Below are 24,832 nucleotides of genomic sequence, written 5' to 3' on the forward strand. Positions count from 1 at the left end.
TTCAAGGTTTTTGGGGAATTTTATACAATGAAATCTAGTGGCCTTTTGGGTACTTCAGATTATCGCAGGTGTCTGTAATTAGCAACAACACAAAATTGAATGACAAAGCTGTAAAACATTATCCTAAATATAAACCATCAACTTTGTAAATACCATTGGTGTTTAATATGAGGGTTCCAGCATGAAATATCCTTTATATTTCTTTACACACTTATATAGTTTTTTCTTTTTCAATATGTATTGGTTGTAAATGTTTCGGCAACAAACTGGTGGCAATTGTGAAATAAATATAATAGTTGGAGGAGTTGCAGAGTTAATTGAAAAGAATGCCATTGTTGATTAGATTATTTTTTTATTAATTAGACTATTTTCCCTTGAACCATATCCAACTCATGGACAATATGAACACAGTTATAAACAAATTATAGTTTATATGAGTATTTTTTTCATTTTGATTCAAGTATAAATGACCTGAGTTAACATAGATGACCTGTTAATTTCAGAGTTAACATAGATGACCTGTTAATTACCAGAGTTACCATAGATTACCTGTTAATTACCAGAATTACAGAAGATTCCGGTAACTTTGGTAAATGACCAGTAGATTTATAACCCTAATCATACAGTAAAGTACAGACAACTCCTCTCATCCTCTTCAAATCAATGGTGAGCGTATAGCCTTGCAGTCTTTTCATCTACTTTAGATCAAATATACAGTATCACACATAAAAACCACTCTTCCTCTCAGCTGGAGTCCAACCGTAAGCATTTCACATCTGACTTGCACTTTTCCCTCAGTTGAGATCACAGATGTATTGAAGAACTAAATGTTTCTTTCTCGCAAGGCATTTCCGGTCCTTAGATCTCCACAGTAGATGTAGGCGAGAACCAGAGTGAAGTGAAGTTCTCACGTGAGATTGAGAGGTGGGCAAAAGTAGAATAAGATAACAAAGCGAGCGATTTGAAATGTGTTTTTCTTTCAGCAGATACAGATTAAACCAAGTCCTGGATTAGAACACACTTTCATCTGAGATTCTACAGTGTGTTTAATGGACTCTGTCTGGGAAACCGTCCCCTAGAGAAACCGACCCCTAGAGAAACAGACCCCTAGAGTTTTTTTCTGTCAGACGCACCACATACAAATACACCACACAGCACATTGTAGACAATCCTCCCCTAAGAATGGTTCACAACTTTCAAAATCTACCCGAAAATGCAAACAACTGAAGAGAGGGAATAAACCCGGAGACTATCAACTATCTGAGTCATTGTGAGTTAGCCTAATCATAATATAATAACAATGGCTCTGGCTGGATATTGTCCCTTGACCCCGTGGTTAAGAAGAGCAAATATGACCAGTGTGTGAAATACAGTTTCACCATACTTTGTTCAGTCACCCCAGAAAATCCAATGAATACCAAATGTCCTTCATAGGTTGCAAATTAACGTTGTGGAAGATAAGCACATTTCAATTTGAATATGGATTGGCATTTAACGTTTTTTAGGGGGAGTTTTGATCCTATTGAGGTTTTTTGCTTAGTTGATTTGTGTGTGTTGTTGGGTTGTGGGGAAGTGTGTGCATGCGTGCATTTTTGTGCGTGCGAGTATCCGTGTCGATAAAGTTTTCTCCTAATTTAAGTAAATGTGAACTCCCACCAAATGTTAATCAAGTTATGTATTTTAATCCAGAGTTATACCGCTCTCAAATAATTCATTTACAGTTATAAAGAAATCTATATACTGTACATGATAGGCAATTAAAGTGAATGGAATGCAATCACACTCAAGCTGTTCTGTAACTGTTTGCTCATACATGCACTTTTCGACAACCACCATAATCCATTATGATAATGTCCTACAAGGCTGTGTGTCTGTCAAAACCAGGCCTCTATGACTCCCAATGTAAGCAGGATTTCTTGTTCTGTTCAGTTAATATTCAGATTATTCCATATCAGATCACTTTGCCAGATATAAAGCTGAAACAGAACCCTGCACATGCAGAGGTCTTCCAGGAGCAACCACAGTCTAGATAGCCACTAAGAGACAAAGACACCACTCTCCAGTCTCACACTATTTGCGTACAAGCCTTCCAACATCCTCCAAGTGCCACCTACCCCTCTCTCACCCCAGAGAGGTGCACAGCATTCCTCTCAACCCTCTATCACCCCAGAGAGGTGCACAGTGTTCCTCTCAACCCTCTCTCACCCCAGAGAGGTGCACAGCATTCCTCTCAACCCTCTATCACCCCAGAGAGGTGCACAGCATTCCTCTCAACCCTCTCTCACCACAGAGAGGTGCACAGTGTTCCTCTCAACCTTCTATCACCCCAGAGAGGTGCACAGCATACCTCTCAACCCTCTCTCACCCCAGAGAGGTGCACAGATTCCTCTCTACCCTCTGGGTCATGTTTCAGGGGGTTAGCGGCAGCACGGGGGAGAGATGCTCCAGATGGGTTTCGGTGACTAATATATGCAGCATTAGTTCGTTCAGTCTCTCATTGGTTCTCTTGTTCACCTGTTCAAAGGATCTCTGCTCATGTGTTGTATTAGACTGCATGTGGATTGCTGTGGTAATAGAATTGCTTATTGCGATGCTAACTCAATTATTCTTGAGAGCCCTTATCTGTGCCGGGGTGCGAGACGTTTTGGCGCTGGATGATCATCAGCATTCAGCAGCTTGTGAATTTGAGAACAAAGGAGGTAGCTACCCCTCGGAGGCGAGAGGGCTCACTGAGGAGTAATTGAATTGTTTGTTGTTGTTGACGTTGTTGCCGGTGCTATCGAACAAGGAGGGGAAGGCTAGCGAGGAGGAAGGCTCATATTCCATCACTCCTTCATTTTACTAGCCCGCTGAACACACACTCAGTTTTTGATGAACTCCTCAGTCATATCCCCCTCCCATGTTCTCTGGCACTCTCATTCACCCTCTCTCTCTCTCTTTCATTCACCATCCCTTTATCTCCCTTTCCCTTCCCCTCTATCCCACACTCTCTCACTCTGTCTCTCTCTGTATTTCTCTCCCTACCTCACCACCATCCCACCCTCAATCTCCCTCTCTTCCTCTCTTCCCTCTGATTTCTTGCAGACGGAGCAGTTTGTGCACGCGCTCAAAGACGAGCTGGTGAAGAGCGCCTTGCTGGCCCTCCACGCTGCACAGCCCGGCTACGTGACCAAGAGCCAGACCAGGACTCAGAACCAGAACCAGACCCTACCAGGCCACCAGGGTCACAACCACCAGGACCACCAGAGTCCCAGCCAGAGAGGTCAACAAGGCCAGAGTCCACCACAGAACCCAGGCCACAGTCCTGGGCAGCCATCGGCTACAGACAGCCCTATGATAGTGTGTAATAATGTGGAAGGTGGCTCTCAGACGCCTCCCATCAGAGAAGACGGGCAGACACCTCTGAACTGCCAGGACTCCATACCGTGCCATAAGGAGTACGACGAGGAGGAATGGGCAAGTCCTGCTGTTTCTATACCATCATCTGGCTCTGTGTCTGCTCTGTTTCTGTCTGTCTGTCTGTCTGTCTGTCTCACTCTCTGTCCCTCTTCTTCCCCTCTCTCTCTCTGTCTCTCTCTTTGTCTCTCTCTCTCTCTCTCTCTCTCTCTCTCTCTCTCTCTGTCTCTCTCTCCGTCTGTCTCTCTCTCTGTCTCTGTCTCTCTCTCTGTCTCTGTCTCTCTCTCTGTCTCTGTCGCTCTCTGTCTCTCTCTCTCTCTCTCTCTCTCTCTCTCTCTGTCTCTGTCTCTCCCTCGCCCTCTTTGCCAGTGCAAGTCTAGAAGTTGCTGTATCTCATACCTGGAGTTTCAATAGTCAGTGCAACATTTCTTGATGATCAAATATAGTATCAGTTACAGAAGTCTTAAGAAACTGTGAATATGTCAAAATATACAGTGAGGGGAAAAAAGTATTTGATCCCCTGCTGATTTTGTATGTTTGCCCACTGACAAAGAAATTATCAGTCTATCATTTTAATGGTAGGTTTATTTGAACAGTGAGAGACAGAATAACAACAAAAAATCCAGAATAACGCATGTCAAAAATGTTATAAATTGATTTGCATTTTAATGAGGGAAATAAGTATTTGACCCCCTCTCAATCAGAAAGATTTCTGGCTCCCAGGTGTCTTTTATACAGGTAACGAGCTGAGATTAGGAGCACACTCTTAAAGGGAGTGCTCCTAATCTCAGTTTGTTACCTGTATAAAAGACACCTGTCCACAGAAGCAATCAATCAATCAGATTCCAAACTCTCCACCATGGCCAAGACCAAAGAGCTCTCCAAGGATGTCAGGGACAAGATTGTAGACCTACACAAGGCTGGAATGGGCTACAAGACCATCGCCAAGCAGCTTGGTGAGAAGGTGACAACAGTTGGTGCGATTATTCGCAAATGGAAGAAACACAAAATAACTGTCAATCTCCCTCGTGGAGTTGCAATGATCATGAGAACGGTGAGGAATCAGCCCAGAACTACACGGGAGGATCTTGTCTATGATCTCAAGGCAGCTGGGACCATAGTCACCAAGAAAACAATTGGTAACACACTACGCTGTGAAGGACTGAAATCCTGCAGTGCCCGCAAGGTCCCCCTGCTCAAGAAAGCACATATACAGGCCCTTCTGAAGTTTGCCAATGAACATCTGAATGATTCAGAGGAGAACTGGGTGAAAGTGTTGTGGTCAGATGAGAGCTCTTTGGCATCAACTCAACTCGCCGTGTTTGGAGGAGGAGGAATGCTGCCTATGACCCCAAGAACACCATCCCCACCGTCAAACATGGAGGTGGAAACATTATGCTTTGTGGGTGTTTTTCTGCTAAGGGGACAGGACAACTTCACCGCATCAAAGGGACGATGGACAGGGCCATGTACTGTCAAATCTTGGGTGAGAACCTCCTTCCCTCAGCCAGGGCATTGAAAATGGGTCATGGATGGGTATTCCAGCATGACAATGACCCAAAACACACGGCCAAGGCAACAAAGGAGTGGCTCAAGAAGAAGCACATTAAGGTCCTGGAGTGGCCTAGCCAGTATCCAGACCTTGATCCCATAGAAAATCTGTGGAGGGAGCTGAAGGTTCGAGTTGCCAAATGTCAGCCTCGAAACCTTAATGACTTGGAGAAGATCTGCAAAGAGGAGTGGGACAAAATCCCTCCTGAGATGTGTGCAAACCTGGTGGCCAACTACAAGAAACGTCTGACCTCTGTGATTGCCAACAAGGGTTTTGCCACCAAGTACTAAGTCATGTTTTGCAGAGGGGTCAAATACTTATTTCCCTCATTAAAATGCTAATCAATTTATAACATTTTTGACATGCTTTTTTTTTGATTTTTTTGTTGTTATTCTGTCTCTCACTGTTCAAATAAACCTACCAGTAAAATTATAGACTGATCATTTCTTTGTCAGTGGGCAAACTTACAAAATCAGCAGGGGATCAAATACTTTTTTCCCTCACTGTAATAAGGGTCTGGTATCCAGGAACCCCTGTGTGTGTGTGTGTGTGTGTGTGTGTGTGTGTGTGTGTGTGTGTGTGTGTGTGTGTGTGTGTGTGTGTGTGTGTGTGTGTGTGTGTGTGTGTGTGTGTGTGTGTGTGTGTGTGTGTGTGTGTGTGCGCTAATAGAAACGATGGGCCCTCAGTCCAATAAAGCCTTAGCTAACAGCAGGGACTTAGCCAGAGTCACACACTACAATTCCTAATCAGCCATCAAAAAACTGTCTGCCTTTGAGAGGAGTTCAAACACACTCACCTCTGAAACAAAGGACGTCCAAACTTCATTCCAACACACACACATGCTTGGCAAGCCTAATTCCTTTCCTCAACTGACAGAACGTGAATAAATCAATTAAAAAAGGAGGGCATTATGAGGACAATATGAAACAGCAGAGTTTGGAGGCTTTCCGCGCCATAGTAGAAAAGCACTTTGAGAGTAATCTCTTCAAGCAGGCTGCAATTGCCATCGGACTACATACTGTGACCTCTCGGATGGCGTTTTTTGAGAGTAGAGGAAATCTTCAGAGTTTTTGGAGTTCTTCTGTGACCGATTGATTTTGAGACAATGAAAGTTAAAGGCTAGTAGAATTCTGGTGATAAGGGCTTTGAACAGCCAACATCCAATCATACTCAAACCCACTGTAGTGGCCCAAGGCAGGTTATCGACTCAGAGATATATTATTATATATATATATATATATATATATAGATCCATATTTAAAATGGTTGATATTATTTATTAGATTCTATGTTTTGGGATCAATAGTACCTTGAACATTGTGGTTCACCAACAGATAGGTGTGGAACATGGATTGATCTTCCAGACATATCACATGCAGATTGACATCTATCTCACTTTATTTTATCCTTTACTCTCTCTCTCTCTCTCTCTCTCTCTCTCTCTCTCTCTCTCTCTCTCTCTCTCTCTCTCTCTCTCTCTCTCTCTCTCTCTCTCTCTCTCTCTCTCTCTCTCTCTCTCATCTCTTTTAGTTATCACTCACACACACACACATGCCGTGACCTCACTCTCCGAGTGTGTCTCAAGAGGAGTTGGGATATGCAAAAAATAAATTTCCATTTCACACCTCATATTCGTACAGGTTACCCACTTGTACATGCAGTGAAACAGGACAAATATAATCATCCCCTATTTGACCTTTGACACACACACACACAGAGGCCAGGTGCTGACGTTGTGTTTGTCTCCTCTAGGACAGGGTGTGGGCGAACGTGGCGAAGAGCCTCAACTGTGTCATCGCCATGGTGGACAAGCTCCAGGAGCAGGAACCAATCAACAACAACCAGGAACAACCAATCCCTGAGCAGGTCCTGGCTGATGTCATCACCTCCCACAACCCTGGTAATAGTTTCACCGCTGAATGTGTCGTATCAAAGAGTGACTCTAACAAGAGTAACAGTTAACAGAAAAACCCGTCTCTACATCCATAACAATGCCCTCCCTATATATGTACAGTAGCCTAGTCCCAGATCTGTCTGTGTTGTCTTGCCAAGTTGATTCCCAATATCACCTACATACAGTTATGTGTTCCTGCAATACTAACCAGAGATGGTCCCCTGTAGCTCAGTTGGTAGAGCATGGCGCTTGCAACGCCAGGGTTGTGGGTTCGTTTCCCACGGGGGGCCAGTATGAAAATGTATGCACTCACTAACTGTAAGTCGCTCTGGATAAGAGCGTCTGCTAAATGACTAAAATGTGAATGTAAAATGTTGAGTCCTGGACATCCAGTTTCTGCATGGTACAAGCTCTAGTCATGTCTAAACTCCTTCTCACCATAAGATGGCAGTCACGTACCACGTTAGCCAGTTGCAGTATTTGGGTCTGCACAAAGGCTGAACACGCTCAGACTCTCAGAAATGACCGAATGAAGCACAGGAGGTTGATGGCACCTTAATTGGGGAGGACGGGTTTGTGGTAATGGCTGGAGCGGAATCCGTGGAATGGTATCAAATACATCAAACACATGGTTTGATGCCATTCCATTTGCTCCGTTCCAGCTATTATTATGAGCCGTCCTCCCCTCAGCAGCCTCCACTGGAATGACGGTAAGAAGTAAAGATAGGCAGGAGCCATTTTTATTAAGGTGGAGAACAGGCACAGGGAGGGGTCATCCTCAACTGTCTGAAGACAAAGGGTGGAATAATAAGAATTTTATCTCTGTGATTGGTCCAGCCCACGCTTCCGTTGACAAGGCATTGTGGGAGTTTGTCTGTTTGGACAGGTGGGAAGAAGAAAGGTTGACAGTTGGTGAGTTTCTCTTCCTTTTTCAATGTGTGTAGTGTAAACTCTATTTGCAAGGCGAGATAAGGCATGATTTATTTGGCAAGGGGAAGCCAGATGTTGAGTGCTAAGCTTTTTTTAATGTGCTTTGGGTAGGTGTGGGGGCGGAGGAGGAGGAGGAGGAGTTGTTTTTCGTTTGTGAGTGAAAGAGAGGGAGAGAAAGGGAGCAAGAGAGGTGAGGGGAAGTGTGGGATTGAATAGATTTACTGAGCTTTTCCTGACTTTTGTTGGCATAAGCAGTCAGTGGGAAATAAACGCAATTACAAGTTTTTCAACAATGGTGTTCATCACAGCATTGGAGCCATGCAGAATACATAGGCAGCCGAGTTCCTTTTAAACCTTTTCCCATGTACAACACTGCCCCCTATTGACCTTTACATCACATTGCAGGACCTGCTGTAGTTCTCTGACGTTTATAGTGAGGATTCTTTATCATTCACAATATACCTCTGCATGTTCCCCATTCAGAGGACAAGAGTTTCCCCCATTGGAAATTAATAGAACATTGGTTCAATAGAGACACACTGCAGTGCACACTGCACACTCACACCATTATCCCAGAAACCCTAGACCCACTCCAATTTGCATACCGCCACAACAGATCCACAGATGATGCAATCTCTATTGCACTCCACACAGCCCTTTCCCACCTGGACAAGAGGAACACCTACGTGAGAATGCTATTCATTGACTACAGCTCAGTGTTCAACACCATAGTGCCCTCAAAGCTCATCACTAAGCTAAGGACCCTGGGACTAAACACCTCCCTCTGCAACTGGATCCTGGACTTCCTGACGGGCCGCCCCCAGGTGGTAAGGGTAGATAACAACCCTTACCTGATCCTCAACACGGGGGCACCTCAGGGGTGCGTGATCAGTCCCCTCTTGTACTCCCAATTCACCAACGACTGCATGGCCAGGCACGACTCCAACACCATCATGAAGTTTGCAGACGACACAACAGTGGTAGGCCTGATCACCGACAACGATGAGACAGCCTATAGGGAGGAGGTCAGAGACCTGGCCGTGTGGTGCCAGGATAACAACCTCTCCCTCAACGTGATCAAGACAAAGGAGATGATTGTGGACTACAGGGAAAAAAAGAGGACTGAGCACGCCCCCATTCTCATCGGCGGGGCTGTAGTGGAACAGGTTGAGAGCTTGAAGTTCCTTGGTGTCCACATCACCAACAAACTATCATGGTCCAAACACACCAAGACAGTCGTGAAGAGGGCACAACAAAGCCTATTCCCCCTCAGAAGACTGAAAAGATTTGGCATGGGTCCTCAGATCCTCAAAAAGTTATACAGCTGCACCATCGAGAGCATCCTGACTGGTTGCATCACCGCCTGGTATGGCAACTGCTCGGCCTGCTCGGCCTACAGAGGGTAGTGCGTACGGCCCAGTACATCACTGGGGCCAAGCTTCCTGCCATCCAGGACCTCTATACCAGGCGGTGTCAGAGGAAGGCCCTCTAAATTGTCAAAGACTCCAGCCACCCTAGTCATATACAGTGGGGAAAAAATGTATTTAGTCAGCCACCAATTGTGCAAGTTCTCCCACTTAAAAAGATGAGAGAGGCCTGTAATTTTCATCATAGGTACACGTCAACTATGACAGACAAAATGAGAAAAAAAATCCAGAAAATCACATTGTAGGATTTTTTATGAATTTATTTGCAAATTATGGTGGAAAATAAGTATTTGGTCAATAACAAAAGTTTCTCAATACTGTTATATACCCTTTGTTGGCAATGACACAGGTCAAATGTTTTCTGTAAGTCTTCACAAGGTTTTCACACACTGTTGCTGGTATTTTGGCCCATTCCTCCATGCAGATCTCCTCTAGAGCAGTGATGTTTTGGGGCTGTCGCTGGGCAACACAGACTTTCAACTCCCTCCAAAGATTTTCTATGGGGTTGAGATCTGGAGACTGGCTAGGCCACTCCAGGACCTTGAAATGCTTCTTACGAAGCCACTCCTTCGTTGCCCGGCGGTGTGTTTGGGATCATTGTCATGCTGAAAGACCCAGCCACGTTTCATCTTCAATGCCCTTGCTGATGGAAGGAGGTTTTCACTCAAAATCTCACGATACATGGCCCCATTCATTCTTTCCTTTACACGGATCAGTCGTCCTGGTCCCTTTGCAGAAAAACATCCCCAAAGCATGATGTTTCCACCCCCATGCTTCACAGTAGGTATGGTGTTCTTTGGATGCAACTCAGCATTCTTTGTCCTCCAAACACCACGAGTTGAGTTTTTACCAAAAAGTTCTATTTTGGTTTCATCTGACCATATGACATTCTCCCAATCCTCTTCTGGATCATCCAAATGCACTCTAGCAAACTTCAGACGGGCCTGGACATGTACTGGCTTAAGCAGGGGGACACGTCTGGCACTGCAGGATTTAAGTCCCTGGCGGCGTAGTGTGTTACTGATGGTAGGCTTTGTTACTTTGGTCCCAGCTCTCTGCAGGTCATTCACTAGGTCCCCCCGTGTGGTTCTGGGATTTTTGCTCACCGTTCTTGTGATCATTTTGACCCCACGGGGTGAGATCTTGCGTGGAGCCCCAGATCGAGGGAGATTGTCAGTGGTCTTGTATGTCTTCCATTTCCTAATAATTGCTCCCACAGTTGATTTCTTCAAACCAAGCTGCTTACCTATTGCAGATTCAGTCTTCCCAACCTGGTGCAGGTCTACAATTTTGTTTCTGGTGTCCTTTGACAGCTCTTTGGTCTTGGCCATAGTGGAGTTTGGAGTGTGACTGTTTGAGGTTGTGGACAGGTGTCTTTTATACTGATAACAAGTTCAAACAGGTGCCATTAATACAGGTAACGAGTGGAGACAGAGGAGCCTCTTAAAGAAGAAGTTACAGGTCTGTGATAGCCAGAAATCTTGCTTGTTTGTAGGTGACCAAATACTTATTTTCCACCATAATTTGCAAATAAATTCATTAAAAATCCTACAATGTGATTTTCTGGATTTTTTTTCTCAATTTGTCTGTCATAGTTGACATGTACCTATGATGAAAATTACAGGCCTCTCTCATCTTTTTAAGTGGGAGAACTTGCACAATTGGTGGCTGACTAAATACTTTTTTTCCCCCACTGTACTGTTCTCTCTGCTGCCGCATGGCAAGCGGTACCGGAGCGCCAAGTCTAGTCTAGGCTTTTTAACAGCTTCTACCCCCCAAGCCATAAGACTCCTGAACAGCTCATCATAGCTACCCGGACTATCCACCCCCTCTTTTATGCTGCTGCTACTCTCTGTTTATTATCTATGCATAGTCACTTTAACTCTACCCACATGTACATATTACCTCAATTACCTCGACTAACCTGTGCCCCCGCACATTGACTCTGTACTGGTATCCCCCTGTATATAGCCTCCCTACTGTTATTTTATTTTACTGCTGCTCTTAAGTTATTTTATATTTTAATTTTTTTACTAACACTTTTTTTCCTTAAAACTGCAATGTTGGTTAAGGTCTTGTAAGTAAGTGTTTCACTGTATTCGGCGCATGTGGCAAATAAGATTTGATTTGACAAAGATTCATCATCTGGGTTGAATCCATTTTTAGACCGCAGGTATTTTTTTAAACCAACTTGTTCTCTTCATTTGTTGAATAGACATTCTGTTAGTGATTCCATTGCTTGCCAGCACAACATGTTCAGATCAAAGTCTTTCTGTTTCCATGGTATAAAAGTTTCTCAACTTCATGTGTTTTCTCTTCCTGGCATAGCCACGGGAATACTTGCTTGATACATGTTTTCCAGTTTCTTGAAATACTTTGCAACTTATTTCTATGTGAAAACTGAAATGGTCTATTCATTCCTTTTCATTAGGCGCTCTTATCAAGAACAACTTACAGTTGTGAGTGCATACAGTTTTGTACTGCTCCCGCATTGGGAATCGAACCCACAACCCTAACATTGTAAGCACCATGCTCGACCAACTGAGCCACAACATCACATCATATCATCACAAACCCCTTTCTTCATGGGTGATGGAAAGGCTACAGGTACAAACCTAGATACAGTAATGTACATATACATTAAGTGGTTTGTAAGGATGGTAAATTAATACTCCACAAAAAGTGGTTGTTTTCCATTTTATTTGATCAAGAAAAGTATTTTATTTGATGTGGATGTTTTCTGTCTTTGCCCATAACTTTGCACCTTTTGATGTAAATGTTTGAGGACACGATTTTGTTCTTTCTGGATTCCATTAGAATGACAATCACAGAGAAAGGGACAGGGCAACAACGTACAACTATTGAACCCTGCAAGATACTGTTCTTCATTATACAACAAACTTTTTTGCCAAAGTGGAGATGCTACAGAGGGCTATATCAGTCTGCTGCAGAGGGCTATATCAGTCTGCTACAGAGGTCTATATCAGTCTGCTACAGAGGTCTATATCAGTCTGCTACAGAGGGCTATATCAGTCTGCTACAGAGGGCTATATCAGTCTGCTACAGAGGGCTATATCAGTCTGCTACAGAGGGCTATATCAGTCTGCTACAGAGGGCTATATCAGTCTGCTACAGAGGGCTATATCAGTCTGCTACAGAGGTCTATATCAGTCTGCTACAGAGGTCTATATCAGTCTGCTACAGAGGGCTATATCAGTCTGCTACAGAGGGCTATATCAGTCTGCTACAGAGGTCTATATCAGTCTGCTACAGAGGGCTATATCAGTCTGCTACAGAGGGCTATATCAGTCTGCTACAGAGGGCTATATCAGTCTGCTACAGAGGGCTATATCAGTCTGCTACAGAGGGCTATATCAGTCTGCTACAGAGGGCTATATCAGTCTGCTACAGAGGGCTATATCAGTCTGCTACAGAGGGCTATATCAGTCTGCTACAGAGGGCTATATCAGTCTGCTACAGAGGGCTATATCAGTCTGCTACAGAGGGCTATATCAGTCTGCTACAGAGGGCTATATCAGTCTGCTACAGAGGGCTATATCAGTCTGCTACAGAGGGCTACATCAGTCTGCTACAGATGGCTATATCAGTCTGCTACAGATGGCTATATCAGTCTGCTACAGATGGCTATATCAGTCTGCTACAGAGGGCTACATCAGTCTGCTACAGAGGGCTATATCAGTCTGCTACAGAGGGCTATATCAGTCTGCTACAGAGGGCTATATCAGTCTGCTACAGAGGGCTATATCAGTCTGCTACAGAGGGCTATATCAGTCTGCTACAGAGGGCTATATCAGTCTGCTACAGAGGGCTATGTCAGTCTGCTACAGAGGGCTATGTCAGTCTGCTACAGAGGGCTATGTCAGTCTGCTACAGAGGGCTATATCAGTCTGCTACAGAGGTCTATATCAGTCTGCTACAGAGGGCTATATCAGTCTGCTACAGAGGGCTATGTCAGTCTGCTACAGAGGGCTATATCAGTCTGCTACAGAGGTCTATATCAGTCTGCTACAGAGGGCTATATCAGTCTGCTACAGAGGGCTATATCAGTCTGCTACAGAGAGCTATATCGGTCTGCTAATAATAGTAAAGGGCCAGTGCACTACTTATGTGAAAATGTGTATATTTATATACACTGCAATATCCAACAGTCATTATGAAACACCAGCCTCTTGGGTTCCTACAGCAGTATCTAACAGTCATTATGAAACACCAGACTCTTGGGTTCCTACAGCAGTATCTAACAGTCATTATGAAACACCAGCCTCTTGGGTTCCTACAGCAGTATCTAACAGTCATTATGAAACACCAGCCTCTTGGGTTCCTACAGCAGTATCTAACAGTCATTATGAAACACCAGCCTCTTGGGTTCCTACAGCAGTATCTAACAGTCATTATGAAACACCAGCCTCTTGGGTTCCTACAGCAGTATCTAACAGTCATTATGAAACACCAGCCTCTTGGGTTCCTACAGCAGTATCTAACAGTCATTATGAAACACCAGCCTCTTGGGTTCCTACAGCAGTATCTAACAGTCATTATGAAACACCAGCCTCTTGGGTTCCTACAGCAGTATCTAACAGTCATTATGAAACACCAGACTCTTGGGTTCCTACAGCAGTATCTAACAGTCATTATGAAACACCAGCCTCTTGGGTTCCTACAGCAGTATCTAACAGTCATTATGAAACACCAGCCTCTTGGGTTCCTACAGCAGTATCTAACAGTCATTATGAAACACCAGCCTCTTGGGTTCCTACAGCAGTATCTAACAGTCATTATGAAACACCAGCCTCTTGGGTTCCTACAGCAGTATCTAACAGTCATTATGAAACACCAGCCTCTTGGGTTCCTACAGCAGTATCTAACAGTCATTATGAAACACCAGACTCTTGGGTTCCTACAGCAGTATCTAACAGTCATTATGAAACACCAGCCTCTTGGGTTCCTACAGCAGTATCTAACAGTCATTATGAAACACCAGCCTCTTGGGTTCCTACAGCAGTATCTAACAGTCATTATGAAACACCAGCCTCTTGGGTTCCTACAGCAGTATCTAACAGTCATTATGAAACACCAGCCTCTTGGGTTCCTACAGCAGTATCTAACAGTCATTATGAAACACCAGCCTCTTGGGTTCCTACAGCAGTATCTAACAGTCATTATGAAACACCAGCCTCTTGGGTTCCTACAGCAGTATCTAACAGTCATTATGAAACACCAGCCTCTTGGGTTCCTACAGCAGTATCTAACAGTCATTATGAAACACCAGCCTCTTGGGTTCCTACAGCAGTATCTAACAGTCATTATGAAACACCAGCCTCTTGGGTTCCTACAGCAGTATCTAACAGTCATTATGAAACACCAGCCTCTTGGGTTCCTACAGCAGTATCTAACAGTCATTATGAAACACCAGCCTCTTGGGTTCCTACAGCAGTATCTAACAGTCATTATGAAACACCAGCCTCTTGGGTTCCTACAGCAGTATCTAACAGTCATTATGAAACACCAGACTCTTGGGTTCCTACAGCAGTATCTAACAGTCATTATGAAACACCAGCCTCTTGGGTTCCTACAGCAGTATCTAACAGTCATTATGAAACACCAGACTCTTGGGTTCCTACAGCAGTATCTAACAGTCATTATGAAACACCAGACTCTTGGGTTCCTACAGCAGTATCTAACAGTCATTATGAAACACCAGCCTCTTGGGTTCCTACAGCAGTATCTAACAGTCATTATGAAACACCAGCCTCTTGGGTTCCTACAGCAGTATCTAACAGTCATTATGAAACACCAGCCTCTTGGGTTCCTACAGCAGTATCTAACAGTCATTATGAAACACCAGCCTCTTGGGTTCCTACAGCAGTATCTAACAGTCATTATGAAACACCAGCCTCTTGGGTTCCTACAGCAGTATCTAACAGTCATTATGAAACACCAGACTCTTGGGTTCCTACAGCAGTATCTAACAGTCATTATGAAACACCAGCCTCTTGGGTTCCTACAGCAGTATCTAACAGTCATTATGAAACACCAGCCTCTTGGGTTCCTACAGCAGTATCTAACAGTCATTATGAAACACCAGCCTCTTGGGTTCCTACAGCAGTATCTAACAGTCATTATGAAACACCAGACTCTTGGGTTCCTACAGCAGTATCTAACAGTCATTATGAAACACCAGACTCTTGGGTTCACTCCATTTGACCAGTACATTCTCAAACCTCAGTGAGTTAAACTGGATGGACTTTCTGCCTTGACCCAACTGATGTCTTCTTCAAATAAGTTTTTAATCCACAATTGTTTCTAAATTGGAGACCCTAGAAGCTAAACAAACTGTCCAAACATATCCAAACTATGAACAAACACAAGTGTTAGAGCTGCAAAAAGCTGCAAAACATTTCTCAAACATTTAAACAAACCACAGAAAGGGTTCTCAGTCCTTGGAGAACATACCGTAACTGAAGTTTTGAATAATTCTTCAGGATGGCAACTTAACATTTTCATCAACAATTCTCATTGTCTTTAATGCTGATGCATTTCTAAGCTCCTTAGTCAGCACAACTAAAGATGTAGAGAAATCAGGACACAACAAAATCACATCAAGATTCCAAAATAATCTGTGTAATGTATGGTTCTCATGTCTTCTTCTGTCATGTCTCTCTGTATGTTGCAGCAGGGGACTGGCGGGAGCAGCTCTGCCCCCTGGTGGTGAGGTTGAAGGAGTGCGTGGCGGAGGTGGTGGAGCGGGCAAGGAGGGCCATGACCTTCGTCCTGTTACAGGAGGCGGCCTGCAGCATCCCCCAGGGACTGTTCCTCAAGCAGAGGAGGGATGTAGTCTTCAGTCAGGCGGTAGGTGGCCACCTGTGAAATGAAGACTCCACTTTAGAAACAATTTATAGATGTTTGTTGCACTTGATTTGTCCTGTCAAGGCTCTTTAACCAATACCAACGTTTTGCAGCTGTTAGGTTGCTAGTTATGATGTACAGTATCATACCAGCATTCAACGGCATTTGTTTGTTTACATAATTTACACAGAGATTAGTTAGCATTTCTCTATGTTTCTACTGAGACACTACTCCTAATCCTAGCATATGCAGTAATTGGAATTGATCCAGCGAGTCTTTGAAACTGCTCCGTCAGCAGCTCAGACAGCTTGCCGGAAAATTCTATTCAGAGATTGTTTGAAGTACTGTGTGACTTCAACAGGTACTTTATCAGCTGATGATGCCATAGAATGTCATTATGTTCCATACAGAATCTCTGTAGCAGGGGGTCAACTCAGTCCACAGAGAGATGTAGGGTGGTAGGCTGTTGTGTGATTTAGGGCTGACCCCAATTAGTTGGCTGGAATGACATGGACCTCTGCATTTATTTTTGGCCAAAGCTTTCTGTAATTACACAAAGACAAATATATTTCACATCTCAGGGAACTAATCCATTGCAGAGGCCTAGACTAAAAGCCAATTTATGCTTGATCTGGAAATGTGGTCTGAGGGTCCATATGGGGGGGGGTGAGGCAATCACGTAGCCTCCAGAGGTATGCAGAGGTCAAATCGAGCTCCGTACCACATCGCCATGCGCCTCCTAAATGTTGTAACAATGCCGAGGGCTCTGTAAAGCTCTGCATTGACATAATTGGTTGACGGTAGGTGGGGGCGGTACATCCTGTATAAACACAAACTCACTTCCTTGACATCTTCCTTCACTGCTCCGTGAAGAACAAGAAGTATGAATGCCCTGACTTCTGCAGAGGCCGTATCACCGTAAAGGCTGCATGGCCAGATGCAGAATGACCTTCTCTTTCCAGAATGAGCTCTCTCCCGCCAATTTTTTCACATTCATTTTTCATAGTTTCATTGTGTTCATTGTTTGCGTTTGATTGTTAATGTATATCACGTCTCATTACATATATCACCAGTAGTACATTTACTGTTAATTCCTATACTTTCTAATCTACAATGTTTGTTTGGTTATGATAATTTCTGTTAATGCATTCAATATATTATTATCTTACTGTTCCCATTGTCATCCATTGGAAATATCATAAAATAGGCCTTACCTGATTACTTCTCATCAGTGCTTGACTTGGACTGAAATAGGTTACGGTACTCATTTTGGGTGCCGGTACTGTTTATATTTAGGTGCAGGAGCTCCACAATACTTTTCAGCTAATATTCTCAAGCAGTAGAGCATTTTAGGTGCCGGTACTCCGCTTGGGTGAGCTCCTGCCCAAGTCAAGCTATGCATCTTATCCCTTGCGCAAATAGCCTACAGCTGTGTCTGTCTCCAGCTCATTGGCGCAGGAAACTCTGAGGGCCCCGAATATTTTATACAATGTTGCAAGTTTGCTAGCATGAGCTTCTTGCCAGACCAAGTTAATAGTTGATACAATGTTTCAGGTTCGTTGCAGACCAGCCAAGCATCGCCAATGTGATTTATAGGATATTGTTTTTATCAGGATATTTTCTACTAATTGTTTTTCAACCAATCGATTGGTCGAAAGAACAGACGACTTTCGGTCGACCAATATCTTTTTTTGTCGGGGACAGCCCTATTGTGAATGCCTTACCCTTTGCCCAACTGGATACAGACATAATAATATAAACGGATGATGTGAATAAATTCTGTAGTAACGATATGTTGTGTTGCTTTTTGATTGAACCCTGTGTGTTTGTGTGTGTGTGGGTGTGTGCTCGGGCTTCCGCCCCTGTGTGTGTGTGTGTGTGTGTGTACAGCTAGCTGCGTTGGCGTGTGGTTTCGTCATGAGGCTGTACGCGGGGATGGAGGATAAGGGCTTCCTCAGGCAGCTCCACCTAGTGGGCCTGGTGGCACAGTTCGAAAGCCTGCTCAGCACCTACAGTGAGTACTCTAGTAGGGTCAAAGCTCAACTGTCTTACACACTGATCTAAGGTCTTTTTGCATTTCCACCCATAACAGTGGAGGTTAGGATTGAGGGAAGGTAAGCTCATCCGAGATCTGTGTGTAAGGGTAACTTTTACCCAATGTGAAAGGTCCTTCATGACTAACAAAGAGCACAGGAAGTTGTATAACTGGGACCAGTAATGACAGAACGGAAATTGACAGAAAACACTTCTAGACAAAAATAACACGCCTCTGTATACTGTGGCCAAGGAAAGGATATTACAAAGATAAGCAACAAATGGGAAAAGACGTCACAACAAGGATAAGATGATAAGGGTCTGGGCCCGGTTGCATAAAACATCTTAAATGTTAAGGAATACGTTTCCCTTACCTAATCATATACAATTCTAAATAGCCAACATACAAAAACACTATTTGTAAAAAGGTATAAATTATCATATTATCACATACATACATTTTCATTATGTAATTCTCAACATATCCCTAAAAACAGCAAGTTACAATGTTTTCCTTTGTTTACACTCTGTGAACGAACGTTCGTTGGTCCTGTTGACTACCACGGGCTAGCTTGACTGGAGCTAACTTTAGCTGACGTTAGCTTCTATGCTAACAAAGCTTTTATAAATGAATTAAACTATCAAAATATTATCAAAAAAGAACAACAATTATACCATTTCACATCATATGCTTTATAACTCACTCACCTAGAGCGAGTGGCTCCCTCTGCGGGCCGAAACAAGCACAACATCCCTTGACTATAAATACTGTAAATGATTACAACATGCCAAAGATTAGGCTATCATATCTCTCACATTCTCTCACATTTCAGGTTGGCAACACAGGGAACTCAAACATGAGAAAAACTGTACTTTTAATACAGAAACTATTGCCATTTTTCACAGCAACTATTGCCCTTTTTCTTTGATATTACAGACAAACTAGGACCAACAAATGTAGCCTACCTCTGACTTTATCAGAAACTTGACCATACTGGTATATAAATTAATCAATATAATGCCAACCAACCGCTTTTGACCTTGGGGGGATTATTAATTTAATGTATTTTACTGCCATTGTACTAACGTAACGCACAATTAATAAAGATGGCACCATAGGAAAAAAAATAGTACCATTTGTCATAATTGTGACATTACCATGATAGAATGCAGTTTAAAACCATTATATTTCCATGATCCACATCTATACCATGGTATAAATTAGGCAAATTCCATGGTATTATTTAGGTACAATGGCAATTCCATGGCAGTACCATCATACTTCAAAGCTAAAACCATGGTACATTTCCATGATTCAGATCTATACCATGGAATAAATGATGCAATACCATGGTCATATTTAGGTACAATGGCAATTCCATGGCAGTACCATCATACTTCAAGGCTAAAACCATGGTACATTTCCATGATTAAGACTATACCGTGGTATTAGTGCAAGGACCATAGTATTACCATGGTATGAATGAAAGTACCATAGTAGTACCATGGTAAATTTTTGTAAGGGATACTTAAGGGGGTTTATGGTAGTTTGAAGGCATGTTCTTCAGAAAGAGTATCTGGTTACCATGGAGACGGCCTGATTCACTGACTAAAAGTCTCATCGAAGAGATCACATCTATTTTGTGAGATAGCAAAATACTGTAGAACTTCTACGATCAAGATAATAAACCACTTTTCATTTAGTTACTTTTTTCTGAACTTGTTTCTATTACTTTCTAGTACTTCAAGCTATCTTACAGAGTATCTAGCTAACTAGCCAGTTAGCTTTGTAGCTATGAATTGTGCATCTTCCATTGTTTAGCTATGTAGCTAGCTGGTTGATGTTTTCCTTTTGTAACCAGGGCAGATTTAAGCAAAATTCACCTCCCTAAATGCTGTTTACATTGATATCCATACTGAATGAAGCAGCTATGGGACCTCATGGGCACCCTTAACTTTTCACTTAATTTAAGGGGGGAATTAACCTAAAAATGATTTGTGCAACTGACTTAAAGTTAAGGAAACTTTAAGGGGAAATTGTACTTACAGTGAGGGAAAAAAGTGTTTGATCCCCTGCTGATTTTGTACGTTTGCCCACTGACAAAGGAATGATCAGTCTATAATTTTTAATGGTAGGTTTATTTGAACAGTGAGAGACAGAATAACAAAAAATAAATCCTGAAAAAACGCATGTCAAAAATGTTATTAATTGATTTGCATTTTAATGAGGGAAATAAGTATTTGACCCCCTCTCAATCAGAAAGATTTCTGGCTCCCAGGTGTCTTTTATACAGGTAACGAGCTGATATTAGGAGCACACTCTTAAAGGGAGTGCTCTTTATCTCAGTTTGTTACCTGTATAAAAGACACCTGTCCACAGAAGCAATCAATCAGATTCCAAACTCTCCACCATGGCCAATACCAAAGAGCTCTCCAAGGATGTCAGGGACAAGATTGTAGACCTACACAAGGCTGGAATGGGCTACAAGACCATCGACAAGCAGCTTGGTGAGAAGGTGACAACAGTTGGTGCGATTATTCGCAAATGGAAGAAACACAAAAGAACTGTCAATCTCCCTCGGCCTGGGGCTCCATGCAAGATCTCACCTCGTGGAGTTGCAATGATCATGAGAACAGTGAGGAATCAGCCCAGAACTACACGGGAGGATCTTGTCAATGATCTCAAGGCAGCTGGGACCATAGTCACCAAGAAAACAATTGGTAACACACTACGCCGTGAAGGACTGAAATCCTGCAGCGCCCGCAAGGTCCCCCTGCTCAAGAAAGCACATATACAGGGCTGTCTGAAGTTTGCCAATGAACATCTGAATGATTCAGAGGAGAACTGGGTGAAAGTGTTGTGGTCAGATGAGATCAAAATTGAGCTCTTTGTCATCAACTCAACTCGCCGTGTTTGGAGGAGGAGGAATGCTGCCTATGACCCCAAGAACACCATCCCCACCGTCAAACATGGAGGTGGAAACATTATGCTTTGGGGGTGTTTTTCTGCTAAGGGGACAGGACAACTTCACCGCATCAAAGGGACGATGGACGGGGCCATGTACCGTCAAATCTTGGGTGAGAACCTCCTTCCCTCAGCCAGGGCATTGAAAATGGGTCGTGGATGGGTATTCCAGCATGACAATGACCCAAAACACACGGCCAAGGCAACAAAGGAGTGGCTCAAGAAGAAGCACATTAAGGTCCTGGAGTGGCCTAGCCAGTCTCCAGACCTTAATCCCATAGAAAATCTGTGGAGGGAGCTGAAGGTTCGAGTTGCCAAACGTCAGCCTCGAAACCTTAATGACTTGGAGAAGATCTGCAAAGAGGAGTGGAACAAAATCCCTCCTGAGATGTGTGCAAACCTGGTGGCCAACTACAAGAAACGTCTGACCTCTGTGATTGCCAACAAGGGTTTTGCCACCAAGTACTAAGTCATGTTTTGCAGAGGGGTCAAATACATATTTCCCTCATTAAAATGCAAATCAATTTATAATATTTTTGACATGCGTTTTTCTGGATTTTGTTGTTGTTATTCTGTCTCTCACTGTTCAAATTAACCTACCATTAAAATTATAGACTGATCATTTCTTTGTCAGTGGGCAAACGTACAAAATCAGCAGGGGATCAAATACTTTTTTCCCTCACTGTAAGGTGTTTTATGCAACCGGGCCCTGTTGCCCGTTTTGTTGCCCAGTGTATTTCTACTACTATGACCAGAACAGATTGTCTACTCCAAATGAACAGGAAGTAACCTCTAATTGACTAATTGGTGTTTCTGTTACAGGTGAGGAGATTGGCATGCTGGAGGACATGGAGGTGGGCATCTCAGACCTGCACCGGGTGGCCTTCAAGATCACCCAGGCCAAGACAGACGACCCCTGTGACCTGCAACCTGTAGTCATCGGCAGGCGGTGAGACTCTATTACCCAGCATCCTTTAACCATTGGTTTTGTCATTACAAGGGAGATTAGATACTGTGAAATTGAGGTTTGAGGACAGCTTGGGGACTTCATATATCATATCATACTGTAATACAGAGTTATACATTATTATTGATCCCAACTTGGCAAATTGTTTTATCAGGTGTATAGCTTTTCCTAATCTCTCATGGACAGATCTCCGTAAACATAACTGGTACCGTATAATCTGTCAGGAAGGAATGGGATGGGTGGGATAGTGAACAGCAGTAGTTCCGGGGTTTGGGTTTTTCGGCACTGGTTATTTGGACAAATCATGAATTCGCAGGTGTTAGCATCTTTCGAATTTCGGATGGGGAGGGGACATTCGGCCTGTAACTTGCAAAGAGAGAGGGTGGAGCTCTTCGTTCTGGTTCCGCTCCTCGTTCTAGTATCTCTTCTCTTAACACGTATGGACCCAGAACTTGATCGAGCAGCTGACCAATTACGTGAGACTTTAGTTCTGGGTTAACCAAGATTGAGCTTTTCCTATTTCACCAATTTTACCTACTGATTGAGGTGGTGTAGATGGTAGTCAACTTTTTCCGAAAGCAATAGACATACTGCAGTGAATTTGGGAGGTAACCAGGGTTGAAAAGCCCTTACAAACATTTATTCTCCATCTGACAATAATTAATAGGTTGGCTTCCACATGACTTACAGTAAGCCATTTCCAGTTATCCTGGCTAATCTACTTCAAGTCGATTTGTAATAATAAAACACCTGTATTTGATTGGTCGTGACTCGTATCATTATTTGGGGATATTCAACTGGAGCCTGATTGTGTTTGTTTAAACAACTGATCCCGTATCTCAGTAACGGGAGTTGCAACACATTTCTCTCCATGCTGACTTGTGCTGTTAACCAATAAACCTGTCAGATGGGTGATAAATAGTTGTTTAATACTATCATAACAAGCTATTCCCCAGTGAAAGTCCCTAAGGCCCAGTGAAAGTTGTTTGGACTTCGCGTTATCCTACTTACTGTAACGTCAGACTCCACCAAGCCTCTGTTCAGGCTTGCTCTCAGCTTTGAAGCGTTAAAAGAATGGGTGAGAAGTGCTTCATAGTTGATATGTGATGTCCTGATTTCCACGCATATCAAATCTCTGTTTACCCTTTCTCTTTCACTCTTCACTCCTCGCTCCCTCCCTCCTTCCTTCATTCTGTCCCTCCTTCCTTTGTTCCCCCAACTCTCTCTCTCCCTCCCTCCTTCCCATTCTCCATCCCTCCTAACTCCCTCCAGCGATCATTATACTGTAGAAGTGCCATTACCGCGGCTGGCCTTCCAGACGTTACCCCATGAGATCAAGGAGGGCAAGGCGTTGCAGGTGTACCCGGTGCTCTTCAACGTGGGAATCAACGAACAGCAGACAATAGCAGACAGGTACCAGAAAAGTTCTCTTTTACAGGCGAATCCTATCTTCCACTTTAGTTACAAATGTTTACTTAGTCTCCCATTGACATCAATTCATAATTAAGTGACATTTTGACTGAAGTAGAAGTTCAGTTAACCAGCATTTAACCATCCCTCAGTTTCTTCTGTTACACACTATGGGAGAAAAAACGTTTATTTTGGATGAGATTTCCCATCATGCGCCCAAGGTTATTGCCACTCAGTGTACTGTTATTGCTTTTGGAGCATCGAATAGGATTGTTTCTATCCAGTCAATAAGCCTGGTTTGAGACAGGATATCGTGGCCATGATTGCATGTTAGTCTCACATCCAGAAAGAAACTGTGTTAGTGGTAGTTTATTGCAATAATTCCAAGACTGGCAAACATAAGTCACTTTTGGAATGCACACGATCAGTCTCACTGACCCGTAACTTGTACTTTCATTGTGGAGGGGTCTGTGGATCTGTCTCCAACCATTAGGACATTCCTCACACGCGATATCTCAGACAGCACTGGCTCGATTTTGACGAAACTTGGGTGAATGAAGCGCCTTGCCATAGAGATCCGACATTTACAAAATCACACTGATTGCCGCAAGGGGGGTGCTATAGTAATCAACTGAAATTCCAAACTAAACAAACATATCTCCTGTTCCGTTTGAGCTATTGTCATAAAATGTGGTTCATATATGCAGTCCCTCATGACCAACAAGTTTCTCAGGACCTATAAGCTCCACCCATTTGTTTTTCTGCTAATTATACTTTTTTCTCCCACCAAACTTTGAACAAGCATATCTCCTGCCCCGTTTGAACTACAGCCATGTAAGTTTTGACATATATGCATCTCCTTATGAGAAAAAAGTTTCCCATAACGACCTATATCATTTCGGTACTTACAAATGAAATTATACAATAATTGTCACTAATTGACATAAGAAGGAGCGCTACATCATTCGTGAGGGACAACATGTTTACTGTAAACTTGTTCTCTCTTTCTCCCTGTACAGGTTAACTTGTCCTTTCATGTTCTCATTCTCCCTGTACAGATTAACTTGTCCTTTCATGTTCTCATTCTCCCTGTACAGATTAATTTGTCCTTTCATGTTCTCATTCTCCCTGTACAGATTAACTTGTCCTTTCATGTTCTCATTCTCCCTGTACAGATTAACTTGTCCTTTCATGTTCTCATTCTCCCTGTACAGATTAACTTGTCCTTTCATGTTCTCATTCTCCCTGTACAGATTAATTTGTCCTTTCATGTTCTCATTCTCCCTGTACAGATTAACTTGTCCTTTCATGTTCTCATTCTCCCTGTACAGATTAACTTGTCCTTTCATGTTCTCATTCTCCCTGTACAGATTAACTTGTCCTTTCATGT

At 43.1% G+C, this 24,832-nt stretch overlaps 2 protein-coding genes across 2 annotated transcripts in view; both read left to right on the top strand.

Moving 5' to 3' along the window:
* The window catches only part of gprin3b (GPRIN family member 3b), a 263,036-nt gene that overhangs the window by 53,305 nt on the left and 184,899 nt on the right, over positions 1-24,832 (top strand). The gene's annotated exons all lie outside the window — the stretch shown is intronic.
* LOC311109965 (type II inositol 3,4-bisphosphate 4-phosphatase-like) overlaps positions 1-24,832 on the top strand; it is a gene marked incomplete at its 5' end in the record, with an annotated part of 72,655 nt that overhangs the window by 32,971 nt on the left and 14,852 nt on the right. The window contains 6 exons of the mRNA XM_084188480.1: positions 3,085-3,456; positions 6,701-6,848; positions 15,894-16,069; positions 17,957-18,080; positions 21,888-22,014; positions 23,305-23,445. Of these exons, the coding sequence (XP_084044606.1) occupies positions 3,085-3,456; positions 6,701-6,848; positions 15,894-16,069; positions 17,957-18,080; positions 21,888-22,014; positions 23,305-23,445 (1,088 nt within the window). The remainder of the gene's footprint in view (positions 1-3,084; positions 3,457-6,700; positions 6,849-15,893; positions 16,070-17,956; positions 18,081-21,887; positions 22,015-23,304; positions 23,446-24,832) is intronic.

The sequence above is a fragment of the Coregonus lavaretus genome, assembly GCF_964263955.1.
Source record: "Coregonus lavaretus genome assembly, contig: SUPER_35_unloc_1, whole genome shotgun sequence".
Taxonomy (NCBI): domain Eukaryota; kingdom Metazoa; phylum Chordata; class Actinopteri; order Salmoniformes; family Salmonidae; genus Coregonus; species Coregonus lavaretus.